The 19,034-nt window shown below is 42.1% G+C and overlaps 1 protein-coding gene across 1 annotated transcript; it reads right to left on the minus strand.

Annotated features, from left to right (window-relative positions):
* Nucleotides 1–11,573: 11,573 nt before the first annotated feature.
* higd1a (HIG1 hypoxia inducible domain family, member 1A) lies at nt 11,574–17,648 on the minus strand. Its single transcript, XM_080033768.1, has 4 exons — nt 17,530–17,648; nt 16,925–16,999; nt 15,000–15,134; nt 11,574–12,683 (listed from the first exon to the last, which is right to left on the minus strand). Exons 2-4 carry the CDS (start codon nt 16,992–16,994, stop codon nt 12,610–12,612), a joined length of 279 nt encoding a protein of 92 aa, XP_079889894.1. The 5' UTR covers nt 16,995–16,999; nt 17,530–17,648; the 3' UTR covers nt 11,574–12,609.
* Between the last annotated feature and the right edge of the window lie 1,386 nt (nt 17,649–19,034).

Raw genomic sequence — 19,034 nt, forward strand, 5'->3', positions numbered from 1 at the left:
GTTTCACCAGAGAAGTTACAAAATGAACAAGGGCACATCCCTTCTAAGCACCCTGCCAAATTAATAAATATAAATTGATCAAATGCAGTTCCTGTTCAAATTGGATACAAATGTAGAACAACTAGGCCTACACTTTGAGGAAACCCAGAGCAGCAGTTTAATTTGATAGGAGTGAATAGTCCACAAGTTACAAAGTAAGAAAGTTTGACCTTACAAACAATACTTCTGTATTCTATGTGTAGTGGTTACAGGCTCATTCAGATTAGTTTTGCTATTAGAAATACATCTGAAAATAACAATACATATTATTGAGTTTATAAATCTGATAATATGACCACAATACCGAAAGTTAATGCATTCTTGACGTGTCAGAGGTTGACGTAGGCCTACCACAAAATATTCACACAAAGGAATGACAGAAACTTCAAGTTACAAAAAGAAAACACATGTAATTTAATAACAGAAAGTAATGAAATCAACACATCTAAAATCAAACTTACAAACTAAGGACACATCGTGTGTGTGTATCTGTGGGTGCATGTATGTGGATGCAAATTAGCTTCTCTTTTGAGTGTGTGTGTGTGTGTGTGTATGTGTGAGTGTGGAGATGTGAAAAACCTTTGTTCTGTGGGGGGAGAGCTTGAGGCTGTTGTCCCCCCCCCCCTTCAAGGTCTGATATCAAGTATTAGTCCATGAGCCAGGGGGGTTGATCGGTATCATCTGGGGGGCAAATGCTATCATTGTTTTTTGGCAAGGTATAAACCCCTAGTACTAGAAGAATCACGATAGCCGTGACGGGTTGGTAGCGAAATCACTTTTTTCAGCTCATGAAGTTACTAACCCCCTAAGATAAATTGCGTTTTTTGGATCCGGTGTATATCTGGTTTAGGCTCATGGTAGGGATATTGTACATATTCTGTAATATGATGCTTGGTATCACTGGAAAGGGGACCTTTGAGGCTTTCATTTAAGCCCAATACTGAATCTGTCTGACAAACACAGAGGTCACATGACTTCTTTAAACCAGAAATATAACGCATTTTCTCACAAGTTCCGCCGAAACAGTATGCTTTCTTTCATTCCTGTTGAATGAAAGAACACCAGGGACACAAAACTCAACAACTTCAGTACTCAAGGCACTCTGATGATTCAGAAAATGTATAATATACCCATACTATTTATTTGTGAGAGGTGATTATGAGCCTTAAATTAGACTTGTGCAACCAGCACAAGTCTTCAAAATAGAATGGAGTGGATAGAATGGACAAATAGGGAGCCCTATTAGTCCAGCAGATATCTGAATGCATTTTGCTTTTTTGATACAAACATGAGCTCTGGCACACTGTTAGAGCATGCCCTAAGGAAGATGTTTGGCTATAGGGCCATCGCCAATTTATCCTATGGTTGCTATGGCAATCATTTAAATAAATGGCCGCCATTTGCTGTTATAGTATCAGTAGCTTGGGTTGTAGAGCACCTAGGATCTTGATTATGGTGTCTAATCCTACATTTTCAAGGATGAAAAAGGCAGTGGTGCTATTTCAAACATGCTAGAAAGTACCCAACTTCATATATCTGGCATTCAGGGAACAAAATTATGGTAAAACCTTCAAATAGTAGCGGAGTTATGCGTATTTTCATGAAATTCCGAATCAGTTCATGAGTTGTGTGCTGACCTTATATGCTTACAAGTAAATATATATTTCAAAGCCTGACCAATACATCGGTTTAGCCTGTTTGATAGGTGTAATTGCTATTTTATCCGTGTAACCCACTCTGAGTAAGTCAACATTACTCTAGGTTCCGAAGGAGCTAAGTGATATAAACAATTACCACAATGAAAGTACCAGGCAAGGTAAGTTGCAAGCAGTAACTTGTACTCATAAAGTTGTAGGTAACACCCAAAAGACATATGCATATTCATCATTTGAACATAAAAATATGGGCAAATCAAAATAAATGAGTGTTGTCAATAGTCCTTTTAGTCGGTCTGTTTTGTGATCACTTCCGGTTAATCAATCCACTGTCAGTGGTTCTCCGTTAAAATGTCTGTAACTGGTCCTGTGACAGTTATTGGAAAGGATGTGTGAAGTAGTCAAATGGATGTGTGTATCCTGGCGACTGGTACGGCCCTACCACATGTGGAGTATTTCATGGGTCGGTTCCTCGTCCTGGAAGGATCACACTGGGATGCTCGCCATCAATGGAGAGGGATCTTCACAGTTGATCTCACACTGTCTATATTAGCTGAATGGTTTTGCAAACAGGGGTTTAAAATGGTGTTCTACATGGTATGTCTATGTTATACAACAATCATACTAAAGCACAACAACCATGTTGACATCTCCACAGAACTTGGAAACATGATCTGTAATCATTATGAGGTGGAAAAAGTTGTCTGTCGTCCTCAACTTAAGGGTGGCTTGTTTACAACTGCTGCAGTGGACAATATTGACCACAATCGCAGTTCTTCTAGTGCACAGGACTCGTTCCATGGAACTGGGATTTCCCTCTTCCAACATCCAAGCAACACTTTCACTGGGATTCAGCGGAATATTGCTGCCAATCCAGACAACACTCAGAGAGGTCCCAAGAGAAAGGCATCTCAACTGCCAGACACTTACACCAATGTGCCCCCTGTTGCTCTGCTCAGAAAGGATCCTCCTATACCAAAGGTTGAGGGTCCCAACAAAGTAGACTGTCAGCTGATGCCTCAAGTCATGCAGAACGAATACAGGTATGTTACATTTTACTAGTATGCTTGTGCCCGTTAAACACAAGGACTACTATCACACTAATGAAACTACTTCAGCCCTAATGAATAAATACAGCATCACCCACTGCACTTGTTTATTTCACAGGTGGCTCGAGCAGATGAAAACTGTGCTGGCCACTGACACCCTCCAAGGGGATGAAACCATCTCATGGGCTGCATACCACGCATGCCTTCAACTACCAAATGCAATACCAAAGAGCAGTGTCACATTCACTTCTCTACTTCCCCTTTTCTATGACCAAGCCACATCTTGTCGCCATGATTCGCCATTTTTGAATGTGGTGAAGAAGGCAGTTGAGATTCTGAATCCTGGTCAGGTACCAATCATCACTCTGGATCAACCTCTGTACGCAGTGGCAAAACAAATCCAGTGGACTTGACCAGCAGCTCATGGTGAAGATAACTTTATTTTGATGTTTGGTGGGTTCCACATAAAGATGACACATCTTGGAGGGTAGCCGGTGGACAAGAGCACTTGTGCAAGCTGGAGTTGCTACAACAGGGACAGCTGATTCCTTTCTGAAAGCCTGTCACGTGACACCCACCCGCCTTGCTCATCAGGTCACAGCCAGCAGCCTATATCTTCTCCTGCAGAGGGCTTGCACTGATTACATAAATGACCAGGAGGAGGGAAATAATCCTATGTCCTTGGAAGATTGGTGCAGTGAAAGAGCTTTGTCATGTCCCCCATTCCACTTCTGGTCCATTGTCCTGCAGCTGGAAATAGAGTTAATGATATATATGTTTGATCAATAAGAGAGGCCAACTTCCAGCTCTATATAGATGCCCTGACCAAGATCGTGCCTTGGTTATTTACTTTAGCAGTCAAAGATCCCATCAAAAGGAACAGCCTCCCTTTATTCAGCCGGCCTCCAGTCCGAGAGAAGTCCAGGTCCCAACAGCTCTCATCCCTGAAGAGTGACTGCTCCCAGTTCTCTCAGCTTTATATTGTATCCCAGATGTGTGATGGAAGTCTGGTTGAGTTTGTTTTGCAAGAAAACCAGGCGTGTCCGCCGGCATTGTCACAAATGGGCAAGCTAAGAACTGGAACCAGTCAGACTTGGTGGGCTGTTTGGAGAACCTGATTCGATCACAACAGAACAAATCCAACCCCATAGTACAGGTCAACATACTTGATGGGGCTGCTCTCGTGAACATGCTACGACCTGGTGCTGCTGAGACCTTTTCTGAATATGCACAGAAGGTGTTCTCACCATGCATCCTGTCTAAGCTGGAGCATATCAACAGAGTGGATGTTGTGTGGGATCAATAGTTCCCTGACAGTCTACAGGCCTAAAACACGCAGCAAGAGAGGAAGGGGAGTTTGTAGAAGAGTTGAGCCGTCGAGTGCCATTCCTGGAAACTGGCCAGAGTTTTTTCGCATTGATGACAACAAGGCTGAACTGTTCTCCTTCCTTGCTACCCTGACAGACGTCAACACTGAAAAACAAGTGATTAGCACCATGCATCATGCTGAAGTCCTCTGCACTCAGCCTCGAGATGTAGAAGGTCTTGCACCATGCACACATGAGGAGGCTGATACCCGCATCCTACTGCACCTTGGAGATGCTGTGAAGGAATGTATCAATACGCACAGTTGACAAAGATGTGTTAGTGCTGGCAGGAATTGCAGCCCACTCTCTCAACATCAATGAGCTGTGGGTTGCCTTTGGAGCTGGATAGAGTTTTCGGCATTTAGCAGCTCACAAGATGGCAACGGCACTAGGTCCAGAACGATGTATAGCCTTGCCGGTGTTCCATGCCTTTACAAGATGTGACACAGTGTCATCTTTTGGTGGCAGGGGTAAAAAACTGCATAGGATACATGGAGGAGCTTTGAAGATGTCACTATAACTTTCTGTGCCTTTGCTGCCACACCTGACTCCATAGACAACTGGATGGAGCCTCTGGAGCGATTTGTTGTATTGCTATATGACCGCAGCAGCAGCCAGGGATCTGTCAATCAGGCACGAAGCAGCTCTTCACCTAGAAAGGAACATCAATTGAGGGACTCCCCCCAACACTAGCAGCACTGATTCAGTACACAAGACAGCTGCCTATCAAGCTTGTCACTGTTAAGGACAGATGATGGTTGGACAACACTTCCAGAAGGGACCCAGGCCTGTCGCGAACTCCTCTGCTGTGGATGTCAAAAGTGGTGCAGTGGACATTGCTAATGTGTCAAGGCAGCACTTCAGTATAGTTCCCTTTGCCACTCTGGTGGACTGTGTTTTCAGAAACAATTATAAATGTGATGATGGTTTTATTGTGATTTAATTCCCTGAATGCCAGCTACACTCAACAAAAATATAAACGCAACACTTTTGTTTTTGCTCCCATTTTTCATGAGATGGACTTAAATATCTAAAATTCATTCCAGATACACAATTGTACCATTTCTCTCAAACATTGTTCACAAATCTGTCTAAATGTGTGATAGTGAGCACTTCTGCTTTGCTGAGATAATCCATCCCACCTCACAGGTGTGCCACATCAAGATGCTGATCTGACATCATGATTAGTGCACAGGTGTGCCTTAGACTGTCCACAATAAAAGGCCACTCTGAAATGTGCATTTTTTTGCTTTATTGGGGGTCTGGGGACTCAGAACCAGTCAGTATCTGGTGTGACCACCATTTGCCTCACGCAGTGCAACACATCTTCTTCGCATAGAGTTTATCAGATTTTCAATTGTGGCCTGTGGAATGTTGGTCCACTCCTCTTCAATGGCTGTGCGAAGTTGCTGGAGACGGCTTATGGTGGAGAAATGAACATTCAATGCACGAGCAACAGATCTGGTTGACATTCCTGCTGTCAGCATGCCAATTGCACGCTCCCTCAATGCTTGTGGCATCTGTGGCATTTTGCTGTGAGACAAAACTGCACATTTCAGGGTGGCCTTTTATTGTATTGGTGATGGCCCTATAGCCAAACATCTTCCTTAGGGCATGCTCTAACAGTGTGCCAGAGCTCATGTTTGTATAAAAAAAGCAAAATGCATTCAGATATCTGCTGGACTAATAGGGCTCCCTATTTGTCCATTCTATCCACTCCATTCTATTTTGAAGACTTGTGCTGGTTGCACAAGTCTAAATTAAGGCTCATAATCACCTCTCACAAATAAATAGTATGGGTATATTATACATTTTCTGAATAATCAGAGTGCCTTGAGTACTGAAGTTGTTGAGTTTTGTGTCCCTGGTGTTCTTTCATTCAACAGGAATGAAAGAAAGCATACTGTTTCGGCGGAACTTGTGAGAAAATGTGTTATATTTCTGATTTAAAGAGGTCTTGTGACCTCTGTGTTTGTCAGACAGATTCAGTATTGGGCTTAAATCAAAGCCTCGAAGGTCCCATTTCCAGTGATACCAAGCATCATAATACAGAATATGTACAATATCCCTACCATGAGCCTAAACCAGATATACACCGGATCCAAAAAACGCAATTTATCTTAGGGGGTTAGTAACTTCATGAGCTGAAAAAAGTGATTTCGCTACCAACCCGTCACTGCTATCATGATTTTTCTAGTTCCAGGGGTTTATAACTTGCCAAAAAACAATGATAGCATTTGCCCCCCCAGATGATACCGATGGCCCAAATTTGGGGCTCTGGCTCATGGACTATATGTAAACCCAATTACAAAACAACAATGAACCGTTCAAATCAGTAAATATACATTTCCAAGTTAACAGTCTTTTCAGCCATGATTGTTAAGATAAGCTAACTGCACAATGGTCAAATACGATACCAGATCAAGCCCCAACCTCAGCGATTTTTACCAGCATCCAATAAGGAAGTGACCACAACTGTAGTAACCCGGAAGTGCCACTGAGGGGTGGTACCAAGACCGAGCAATTTTTCTTTGACTCACTTGTTAGACAGGCCGTTTTCAAAGTCTTATTAAACCTATTTACAGCCTGGTCCACAAAACCATTTTAGTCTGTATGTTTAGGTCATATCTCCATGACAACACTGAGGGGGACCACGCTAGTTTTTATTCTTTTGGAGGTTAAAATGTATTAGCGCGATCTCTTGAGTGACAGCTTTCCGACCGTTGTCCCTCACTTTGCCTCGGAGGTATACGTCAGCTATCTCCCTCCCCCCGACGTGAGGCGGAGTAAAAATCTCACAAAATGGTGACGCGCACAAACCAGGATTATTGGATGCCGTGGGAATAACTGAGGTCAGCCCGGATGCTACATCCATATTATTTACTATCTATGTACCAGATACTGTTGGAATATCTGGTTGCAGGAGGGTTGCTGGGAAAACCAGTTGAAAGTTGCAGAGTTTGGGTTTTCCGTTGGTCCGGTCCTGTTGCCCTTTGGTTCTTCAGTAGCAGCGTGCTAACTGGCGTTGTTGTCTCTGGGCTATGGTTGTAGCTCTTAGCTTGCTTGATAGTTCTTGTTCTTCTTAAGGGTCTGGCCTTGGTGGGAGCTTGGTTCGTTCCTTGGTTCTTTTGGTTCCTCCTGGGTTACTTAGGGTGTATTCACACATGCTGTGTTTAGTTCGGTTGAAACGAACTCAGGTGCACTTCCACCTTCGGTGCGCATCTTTCAGACAGGTGTGAATACAGCAATCGCACTCGGGGGCGGACCAAACAAACGCTCCGAGACCCAGCTGAAGAGGTAGTCTCGATGCGCTTCAAAACGCACTCTGCTGCAGTTCGTTTGTGGTGTGAATTTGGCCGGACTCGATCCGACCCAATTGCAGGAAGCACTGCGCCTTTTCTTTCTTTTCTTTTTTAATAAATCGCCATCAGCTTCACATTATGGGAAAGTGTTGTTGTCGCCATTGTTAGGAAGATTAGTTGTGGTTTGACCGGGAGCCCCGAGCGAAAATATTACATTTGATAATGATGCGTGCGGATCAGCGATCAGATGGAGAGGAGCGTCTCCCGTAGCCTACAGTGCCAACAGGTTCACGCTGCGCTTTGCATGAAGTGTGTGTTTTTATTGTTCTTCCCAACGGGACCGTCAATACTGTCCCCGTGTCAGTTTGGTGCTGAACTGCGCCGAACTGACACCCAGCTGATACACAGCTTAATCAGCTGTGTTTCTGTTTGAGCCTATTCTTCACGCGAGTCGCGCGTCCAGCAGCAAAAATACAGTAAAAATGATGTTTCACATCGTAGGCTAGAAGCCACATAACGTGGCATTGTCATAGGGCTACATATTATAAACATATGAAACAACAATAATTAGATTTTTTTCTTCTTTATTTATAGGCTAGATGTAGGCATTTTTATTATTTTTAACTCCATATTATATCAATGATAAATTCGCAGTTTTTACTTCGTTCTTCCTGCTTCTCTCCACCCCAGAATGTCTGTCCAATGAATGAATGACCTTAGATCACGTGTGGTTTTGCTTCGTAATGCTGGTTCACTTGCAAAAGGGGCAATATGAAAGTGGACCACACCAAACAAAAAAATCCAAATTCTATTTGGTCTGGACCAAAGCAAGTGAACTAACGGACTTTCCATGTGTGAATACACCCTTAGTGTAGGTTGGATCCTGGTTCCTTTGGTTGCTTGAATAAGCGGAGAGGTGGTTGGCCTGGAGAGCTACCCCCGGCAGGGGTGGTAAGCAAGGAACAGCAAACCTCTTGGACGGTTGGGTGAGGAGAAGAGTGAGCAGCAGGGCCTTTGCAGTGGAGAGTCCCCCTTCAAGTGTGGAAGTTTGGAGAGAAGCCCGCACCTTGAATGGTGCTTGAAGAGAAGACTGAGCAGCACCACCACCCAGTTTGGTGGTGGGTAGAGAAGTGTGCGACTGGGGAGGAACACCTAGACTCTCTACGGATTCTCTTTTTTGCATAGGAAATTTCCTTTCCTATGGTTGTTGGCTCTTTCACTTTTTTCATTCCAATAAAAACAAGCGACGTTGACCCCTTAGGTAGTGGACCATTAGTACAAAAATTGTTTCACACCAACAGAAGTTTATGTAAGGTTTTAATGGGGAGTCCCATGGTTTCAAATTAACAAAAAAATATGTCATGTTGGAATTTTGTGAAATAGAAAATAAATTAAATTATCATCTTAACAGTCCCGTTTTTGTGGAATATTGCAACCATTAAAATGTGATAGCTACTTGAATATTTCACTCAAAATAAACCATAAAGCTTCAAAGGGTATTGGAACAAGCTCATACAGGATACGTGTATATTAGACTGTCAAGTCTTTGGAGAATTAGATAGTTTTAACCACCTTTAAAGCTAAATAACGTAGAAAAAAATAGGAAAAATGTGTGTTGAGGGCTAAAATGTTTGGCCAATTTACACATGTGATATCCTATGTGAACACATGTCATCTTACTTTTGCTTCTGCTGGACCCTTAAGAGGGGAGAAATGGAAGTAAGGGACCATATTCCCTGATAGATGGACTGGATGGATGGTGGAGACAAATGTGCGTTACATGGACATACGCAGATGCACAGAGGGGTTAGGTGGAGCCTCTGGTTGGAGGGTGGGGGGTTGGCTGAGTAGCTGGGTGGCTTCATGGCTTGAGGGCTGATCGTGGGTGAGTGAGAGAGAGAGAGAGAGAGAGAGAGAGCGAGCAGGCCACCCAAGTGGCAGTCAGTCAGAAAACCTGTGTGTTTGCTGCTGACCCCTACACATTAGCACAACACTTCCTCAATTTGTCTTCTGTGTTCTCCGGCCACAAAATAATTTCATCCCTCCCTCTTTTTTTTCCATCCACTAGCTTTCAAGATGCCCCTCCCAAACACACACACACACACACACACACACACACACACACACACACACACACACACACACACACACACACACACACACACACACACACACATACACACACACACCAACACTACCCCATCTTTAACTTTAACAGCTGAATACATACACACAAAAACACCCTTTTTTACAAGCTTTGGAGATACAACAGTTGCTTATGTTGCTTAGCCCCAACAAAGACTGTGTGGAGACACAGATCCCATGTATGGGGATAACAACCTCAGTGACATGCCTGACACACACACACACACACACACACACACACACACACACACACACACAGCCAGATATCCCTGTCTGTCACCGAGGAGGACCCCAGCTAATTAACTAAACATTGACTGGGTGGTTGATTGGATCACATCTTAAATTGCTTTTGCTGTGAAATCACAGGAAGAAGCAAATGACTGACCCATCTTCTAATCTTATTAGTCAGAATGTTTATAACAATCACAGCTGTAACTGCGAACAGATTGGCTATTCCAAATAATTGAAAAAATAAATAAAAATCTTCTTCAATTATGTTTTGGTGCACTGTAATCTTACGAAAGTCACTCCCTTTTAAGAATCACATTGTTCTGTTCGATGTCACACTAACGCTTGTGTTGAGCTGACATGAACCGGAAGTACTCGGCGGATAGGTGATTTGAATTCTCAAAATGCTTGGGAAAGGCATGGGAAAGGAGCCTCGATTCGAGAAGAGAAGAGAGGAAGATTTAACTCGGCTAAAACAAAATATCCCCCCCCGATAAAGATAATAAAGAACTCATAAAAGACCAACATCACAATAGTTATTTTCGTAGTCCATTATTTACACCACAAGAAAATAAAATGCCAACTTCACATTTAATGAAGACTACTGGGGGCAGTTCATTTCAACATCAACATAAGTGTAGCCTCTTTTTTTTCACATGTGAATTGGGATTCAAGTGGCCTTAAATATTCCCCTTGGCCAAGTCCAATCTAAGTGATTCTCACTCTGTTGGCAACAACCTGATTAAAATCAATATGAAAAGAACGCATGGATCAAACGAGCGCTTATTGTAGTCCATTTTCGGAAAATAGTGTAGTTTCACGATAGAGACTCACGTCAGCACTACTCGCCGTTGCGCAATGACGTCGGTTAGGAAAAGTGGAGTCGAATTCATTTGAAACAGTGCTGTCTTTTCCTATGTTCGATAAGAAGCACATTTTCATCTCTCCTTAACCCCGATGACGTTTGGGGTTAAGGCATAGGAAATGAGGCTTAAAGGTTAGGAGATTTGACTATTCGTAGAGGCCCCTAGCTTATATTTATTTATTTTTATTTAACTTTTATATATCAAAAGCCATATGAGACTACTTGTGGCAGAAGAGAAGAGAAAGAGAAAAGGGGGTCATGTGGGGCCAGAGGTCCCATGACAGAGCCAAAGGTGTGAAGTCACAATAGTGCCAAAGGGTCGGTTTCAACCTGGCAGGAAGAAGAGTTGTGTGGGCTCTTGATTAAACAAGAGCGATCAAATCATTGGGGCTCCTATGATTAGACAGAGCTCAATCTTGTTACACAAACCAAACCAGTGGGTACCTTATCTGAAGCCCAGAAGAATGTCTGGGGGGTTTTGACAAAACACTCTGTGTTCCTGTGTCAAATATTAGTATATAAAATCCAAAAGGTCAATGAATGAAATACATGTCTATATTCACTACATGTGATGATTTTGTACACTTGATAATCAAAGCCTATGTTAATTACACCAAACTATGATGTTTTTAATGAACCCTTACCCTACCATCAGCAATGTTATGTTAACCTTTTATTGCAACTGTTTTTCAAATTTTATGAAGATCTTAACAGAGCAGTTGGACAGCGTTTTTTTTTTAATAATAAGATGTTTAATGATGATGACTATTATATCAAAATATATGTTTTAGCTAAGTGTACATAATAAACCAGGTAACTTGAGTATATGTTGGCTTTTGTTAGGAAAAAGCTATAACAGTCAAACACATTTTCACTCGATCTTAGAGGTTTCGAAACACATCCACACAAAACAATCTCAGAAATACAAGACAGGTAGTTTTTATTTGCAGAAAAAAAATAAACTTTCAAAAACAACTTCAATTCAACTTTGTGAATAAGTTAAAAGGGAATCTATTTAGTCATATCACAAGATAAGCTACAGTATATAGTTAGGGTGTTGCCCAGTCCATCGGTGTATCTGTGTTAGTTTAGCTCATATGTCTCATGAAGACTTGCTGTAATGAAGCATTGGACCCCCCGTGAATTTAAACATGTCTATTGAAAACTGTAAAAAGGCTTGGTCTTACAATTAATTTATTTGAATGCTGTTGAATGAAATGTCAATTTTATTTCTAGTACCGCTTATGGTTTTGTTGCATGGTTCGTGTCCCTTCTCCAAATGTATTACTTTAGGAAGTTATTTTCCCGGGTTAATCTGATACCTAATAAATCAAAAACCATTTGTGTCGTTAAGTTATTGTGAAATCACAGGTTCTGGTTGTGGACAACATTATGTCAAAGCTTTCCATAGCCCCTAATGCACTGAGATGCCCGTTTATAAAAAATATAAGTGGGCTAAGGTGCAAGCGCTCCATTTGGCAAACATCCCAAGAATAATACATAAAAGCACACAGCTTTTATGACACAATACAACAATGACCAATAAACAAAAAGGTCAGTTACCATTGGTTGTCAATCTGTTTTCAACTGAGTTGCTAGATCTGATCGTCTTTGACATTTCACCTGCACCCCATCCAAATAAAGAGCAACAAAACTCATAACAGTAATATCCCATCTCATATGTGCAGCTGTGTTTTTACAATTCCAACGAGTTGTAGAGTTAAGAGTTCAGATCAAAACACATCCTTCTCAAAACAGAGGGAACAGCTTGACCCTCTGGTGAACAATTTTAAGATAGAAAGTTGAATCAATAAGTTATTTATATTTACAGTAGAGGTGAGCTGCTAAAGGGATGTGTACATACAAAAATTATGACACATCTCAAAAAAATAAATGTTCTACACACCTTAATATGAGGTCATATTAAGGGCAATAAAATATCAGTGAACACGTCCTTATTCACTTGGGTTGCGCTTCTTTCAGTGCTTCTCTGGGTTTTACAATGTAGTCTTTGTACATTGAATATAGGACCCCTGAAAAAAAGAAACAAAGGAACAAGTTACATGATGGCCTTTAAAACTGCATTAAAATAGAAAAAAGATCGTTGCAACTCAGACATAACTCAATGTTAATAAATTTACTAAAAAATAATCCAAACTAGTTTGACAGGATTATGTCCCTGGATTTAAAAAATGTCCCTGGATTTGGATCAATAACAGAGCCATTTTTGCTTGATTTTTTTTTTTACAAATCAAGTCAGGCTATTTGGTAATGCAGCAGCAGCAACTGTAAAGGAACAACAGCGTCATTGTATACCAACAGAATGTGGTTAAAAGGAACCTAGATACATCTTATTTGCTTATCAAAAATACGGATTTGATCACCGACGTTGAGTGAACAATGGTTGTATCAGCACCTGATATCGATATTGGACCTGACGTGCCCCTCCTCTAACTGAACTAATGCAACTATAGCCCCTTTCACACATTAGCCCCTTTTACACAGAGATTGCAGCATATTGACGGAACAACATCACTCCAATATGCCAGCTTTGCTTGCTTCTGTGTTATTTACACAGAACCAAGCAACGCCGGCCTGCTGGCGCATCAGTAGCTCCTTTTACACAGCGCTCCGGAATGAAAGAGGTGCTTGTAAACAGCGTCAGGTGTGACGTAAACATTTAGCGCCGCGCCGGTCAGCTGCTTTACAACAACAACACTGGCTGGTGAATTGAGAGCAGAAGTGCTGGAGCTTGCAGTAAGAGGGCCGTATTTTACAGTCCCCACGATGTGCCAGTTGATCTCGCTACGCGCTGAGTCCAACATCACTGGGACTGTTAACCAAACTGACAAAATCAATCCGCTTCACCTCTTCACGTCTTGAGTTGTGTTAGCAAAACAGTAGCTCTGTGGCTAACAGCTGAGCCGGAGCCTTCAGTCAGCTGAAGCAGACAGTCTAGCGGGGCGAGCAGACTATTCCCCCGTTACTAGGTCGTATCCTTGGTCGTTCTTATTTACTGGCGTACTACTCCTGCTTCAGCTTGTCGGCCTTTATTTCTAGCAAGTGACCCGTTCGCTATACTTTATCCCTTACTTAGCCTAGCCTAGCTTTCCCATTGTACAACTTCTCCTGGGCAGACTCATACACTCTGCAAAATGAAGCGCGGGGGTTTGGATTGAACAACGGACCTCATGATCAGATAGATTATACGCCGTTCCTTTTATTTGGTGATTTTTACGGGACATCAGGCCGCCGTGATTAATGTTAAACACACGTCCTTCAACTGCTGACATGGTCGCATGTTTAGAACGTAGACTATGGAACGTCAAACGCCCCCCTGTTCCGCAACAACAAGCTGGAGCATTTAAACAGAGAGGCGTAACTGATTGTGTCGGGAATCTTACTACCCCCCGAGGTAGTAAAATTCCCGGAACAATCTCTCGCACCTTTCTTCCCTCGTTCCGCAACTGTCGCATTTATACAGCAGGGCGGAGGGCCGAAAGGCCGGCATATTCCCGGCTTTCACTGGCTGTGTAAAAGGGGCTATTGATAGTGACTCGGAAATGATGCAGAGTAGGCTATACCCAGGCAGATTTCTGCACAATTTTTGTGAACAAATTGAACGACTTTTAAGGCCTTTTTAAGGCCTCTAAAAGGAAAAAGAATACCAATACTGCGGACCACAGAAATCGCCAAACTAGAAAAATAGTAAGAAAACAAAAAAAAGGAATCATTCATTATGCCCCTGCTCAAGTGGAATGCTTCCCCTCCAACAATTCCAGACTTTTTAAGACATTTTAAGACCTAGAATATCTAAACCTAAATTTTATGACTTTTAAGACTTTCCAAGGATCCGCGTGTACCCTGCCAGGTGAGCTGTATGTGTGAACACAAATGTCCAGGTTATTCAACCCGGACTTTACACAGACTTTACCCTGGTGGCCCACTAGTAGCCTACTAAGTCTGGGTCGGGAGCTGGGGATGGGCATCTCAATATCACGCAACTGGCGCTTGACCGGAAAAATACAAATGAGCTAGGACAAAGAAGGGGAGTAATTTTAAACAAAGCTGACGAAGGAAAATGTCTGCAAATTGGAGGGATGAAGAGATCAGCGAACTCCTGGCTGTTCAGGCCGACACAGAAATTATCGCACATGTCCAGACACTGCCCCTCTCCTGAATTACCTAGCCTTTTCCTTGTGTATGTGAACCCGCCCCATATAGCCAATTTCCTGCTGAGAGGAGCATGTGTGAATAGATAGATCCGCATACTCTCCGGATTAGATTCTCTGGACATTTTCCGGAGTACATGTGTGAAAGGGGCTTAAGCTATAATCAAAGCTACTCACCAATAGTCATGGCTCCAACCACAAAGCCCTGGGCAGCTACACGCATGTGGATGAGGTGAACCGACATTTTTGTATCTCCCCGACTTTTCATTTTATACAGTCTGTACCCCACGATGGCAAAGAATCCAGCCATTCCTGCAAGGACCAAAATAAGACATCAGTTTACATTAGTCTCGCAAAGCCAGACCAAACTACAGCAAGTAGTAGGGTCTGGAAGCACTCTGTTTAGAGCCGTCTATTCGGGTGGGGAAACCGGGGAAACTGGGCTAGCCTGTTTGTATTTGTTTAAACCAATCACAATCATCTAGGGCGGGGCTAACCCCGGGAAGCAGCAGCGGTGTCCTGCAAAATAGTGCCGGGGGGGGACTTATTTTGATGGAACGTCTTTACGTCCAGAGACTGTCAGAGAAATGGCTAAACCCGCAAACGCCACACAAAAACTATTAAAGACAAAAGGAATATACATAGTGTGTTGCTTTCTAACCAGCATGTCAAGACACCATACACTTTAGCCCCCGAGGAGCTCACGGGATAACTTAACCGGAGTTAACTAGCCACCCACGTAGTGTTATCTCCGGTAACATTATCATCGGCGGTTGAGAGGACGGCTACGGCGGTCGAGTAGAATTTTTAGCATTCGAGAATTTATGTCACCACCTCCTATCGCTATACAGGCAGAACAGGGTTTTGACGTTGTGAGCGCTACACCAACTGCAGCAAGTAGCCGTAAGAGTTGCTAGGTGATAGTGGAAGCCGTTGGAATCTTTCCCCGTCGCTAAAACACCGCTGCATAGTCCCTAATTCACCAAAGAAAGGGAACGGCGGATCTTAATCTAGCTGGTTACAAGGTCCGGTGCTCAATTCAAACCCCCACGCTTCATTTTCCAGAGTTTATGAGGGTATTTCTGCCCGGGGGTAGTTGTACAATGAAGTTGGACAGCTAGGCTAAGCTAGGATGCATCCCGGACCGCCGCCGCCAATATTATTATCCCGAAGTATCGCCACACTTTATATCTGTCTACAGTAATGTGACTTCTCACACCCTGTGTGTGTGTGTGTGTGTGTGTGTGTGTGTGTGTGTGTGTGTGTGTGTGTGTGAGAGAGAGCGCTGCACATAAGCACACGGGTTGACTGAGCGAATTGTTTCCGAATTTGAGGGGGATCACAATAGGGGAAAGCCAGCAACCGGGGGCTGCGTAGCTTTTCGACGCAAGCGAATAGACGCTGGCGGAAGTGGTCATGCCAGACTAGTTTACATAGACAAATTCAAACAACTTCAGTGTAATTACTTTTACAGCCAAATACAGTATCTCTGGACTCAAATGTTAGAATGCTTATTAGTGCAATAAGAAACATTGTATTTATCTTGTATAGACTTATAAGTGTAATGAGATATATTGCATGTTGTTTAATTCTAAACAGAAATGTAGATTCCTCAAATGCGTATCCAACAAACCACTCAGACTGGTCAAACCTCTTCTATTGTCTTATGCTCAACTCCCCCTGCTGTATCTTCAAACTGTCCCCCCCACTGCCCCCCCCTCACATGACTGACCAATTGAAAGCATTGCATTGTTGTTATGGTGAAGCCATTGTTGTCCCCAGGATAAGACAGGTGTCTTATCCTGGGGACAACAATACTGCCATGTACTGTTCCTTGCCATTCTTCTCAGAAAGTCACTGTGGGGCTTTCTGGATCGGCTGGACCACCATGTTCTTACTGGATCCAAGAACATGAAGCCTCTGTTGTATGATTAAATACTCTTTGCTTGATTATTACAGCCATATGATCTCATTTACTCACAACAATACACAGCGGGGTACACCAATATTGTTATAACTTAAGTCAATTTATTTCATTTTTTTCTCCCCCTTTTTCCATGATGTAACTATTAGGGCACACTGACAGGATGTAGCCTACTCACCCACTGGGACAAATGGATTCTCTTTTGCTTTTCGCATGAATTTGGAATCATTCTCTTCATAGTCCGACATTTTGCCTAAAAAAGAAATGAAAAAAGGCTTAATTGAGTTAAAGTGTAAGTGTTGGTATTCATAGAACATATAGCATAGCTATATAGCATGCCATAGCAGTGGGATACATTTTTCAATTATACATCGTCATTGAACGTCTCAATGGATAGCTTATCCAACTCTGAAGCTTGGGTTCAGTTTTAAAATGACTAAATACTACTGAATACTTTTCGAATTCGTTCTCCATGCTAGTTTGTACTCTCTGTTCAGAGCGTTCACACCACATGAACAGCTCAGAGGTTACACATGAAGGGCAGCTAGAAGACACATCCTCTTATAAGGTCTTAGAAAGTATATCTATCCTGCATTATGAAAAACATATCGATACTTTCACAATGCTAAATTATAATATTTTACAGTGGCTATATTTTGATCTAAAGCCAACACCAGAAAGAAACATATGATCAAGCTTAAACATTAGCTACAGAGCTGGGATTACAGTTTTCACAGCAGACTAAAGCTCCATTACGACACATCAGGTTGGACTGATCCTTACCTTTGTAGGAGTGTGTCGCTGTTTAAATCGAAGAAATGTTAGGGAGATGTTTCATGAGTCCTCGGCACCTCAGAGCCCAGATACGGTATGAAGGAAGTCAAGTAAGGAGCCGGCTGAGTGATGTAACAAAAATTGCACACATGTCTGACGTCAGCGGGTCATGAGTCGTGTGTTGTGTTCATGTCCTAGGAGAAAATGGTTAATGTATTTGAAGTCTTCGATGTAAGCTTCCCTTTTATAGATCTATGAGGCTTCCCTATCAGAATTTTTAAAGATAGACCAAATATGTTTTTCAGATTTAAAACTCAACTTACATTTAGACAGTATAATTAATACGGTCCTAAAAAAAAACACACTTTTGAACAGCATGTTCTAAACGTAAACGCAATAGCCTAATGCGTGCTCGTGTATATTTGGTTGTGGTTACGTTGGGCAAAGCATTACATAACATAACATAACGTAACATAACAAAACGTTACCTAAGTCAGCATATCAAACATCGTTATCATCCAAAAGGCCGGCTATGTTCAGTTTAAAGTGCAACAGTTGGATATTTGTAGTAAATCCGATGTTGATTGAACGCATCATCAGCTGTACAACGAAAGCGAGATAGGCTACTACTTCCGGCCCGGTATTATAGCCTATACGTCCATGGTATTGTAATAGGTCAATGGTCCAAAGCAAAGTCTGATTGCGAAAAAGCACGTTATTTTAACACTTATAGACGATTTTCCTTGTCATGTTATTACAGTTTTACCTTTATATTTCGCATTGATGTTCCGGTAGGGAAACTTAACTAAACGTTCATAGCCTAGTCCTCCAGGGAGCCCTGGCCTCATTAGTCTGTGTTCCTAACGCCTATCATTGCTCTATTATAGTGGCTGCTGCATGTTTTCTTTTAACGTGCTGCATCGCCTCAGAACAATATAACAAGTAAAGTTACAAAACTATTACAGTATTTCTCATAATTGTCAGGTGATGGGGCACAATTTTAGGTGTATGGCTCTCATCCCATTACTTTGAGTAGGCCTAATAGCCTACATTGTGCATCTAGGCCTAATGATGACCGTTAGTTTTATAAAGTTTATAATAGCATAATAGTGTAGACCAATTTCAATAATTAACTATGTGTAGATCTATTTTATTACCAGTGGCATATCCACCACTATCACAAACATATATGGTATCAGTATAGGCCTATGGCTGTATGTTGTCACATTATTTTTTTTACAATTTCGAGTGTCTTGCTTCTTGTCTTGTTTTTATGAGAGCTTCTGCAGTGTGTTCAACCTTCATGTGAATGGAAATCAAAACCATCTTTGAAGCCCTAATGAGCTTATGGCATTTCCTTTATGCAATTATGCACCATCAGTTCTCACTGATCATGCACCAGGCCCTTGTGTGCACTGTAGATTAAAGTAGAAAGATAGATGAAGGATTTGCGTGTCTACCAGACAACCTCTCAGAACATGATTTAATAAATTACATAAAAAATGTTATGCTTT

Source organism: Ammodytes marinus, assembly GCF_949987685.1.
Source record: "Ammodytes marinus genome assembly, chromosome: 9".
In the NCBI taxonomy this organism is placed as follows: Eukaryota; Metazoa; Chordata; class Actinopteri; order Uranoscopiformes; family Ammodytidae; genus Ammodytes; species Ammodytes marinus.

Coding starts and splice junctions, on each gene's coding strand:
- higd1a (XM_080033768.1), bottom strand. CDS start 16,994: ATGTCGGACTATGAAGAGAATGATTCCAAATTCATGCGAAAAGCAAAA. Junction 15,135..16,924: donor GAATCCATTTGTCCCAGTGG/GTGAGTAGGCTA, acceptor TGGTCCTTGCAG/GAATGGCTGGATTCTTTGCC. Junction 12,684..14,999: donor GGTTGGAGCCATGACTATTG/GTGAGTAGCTTT, acceptor TCTTTTTTTCAG/GGGTCCTATATTCAATGTAC.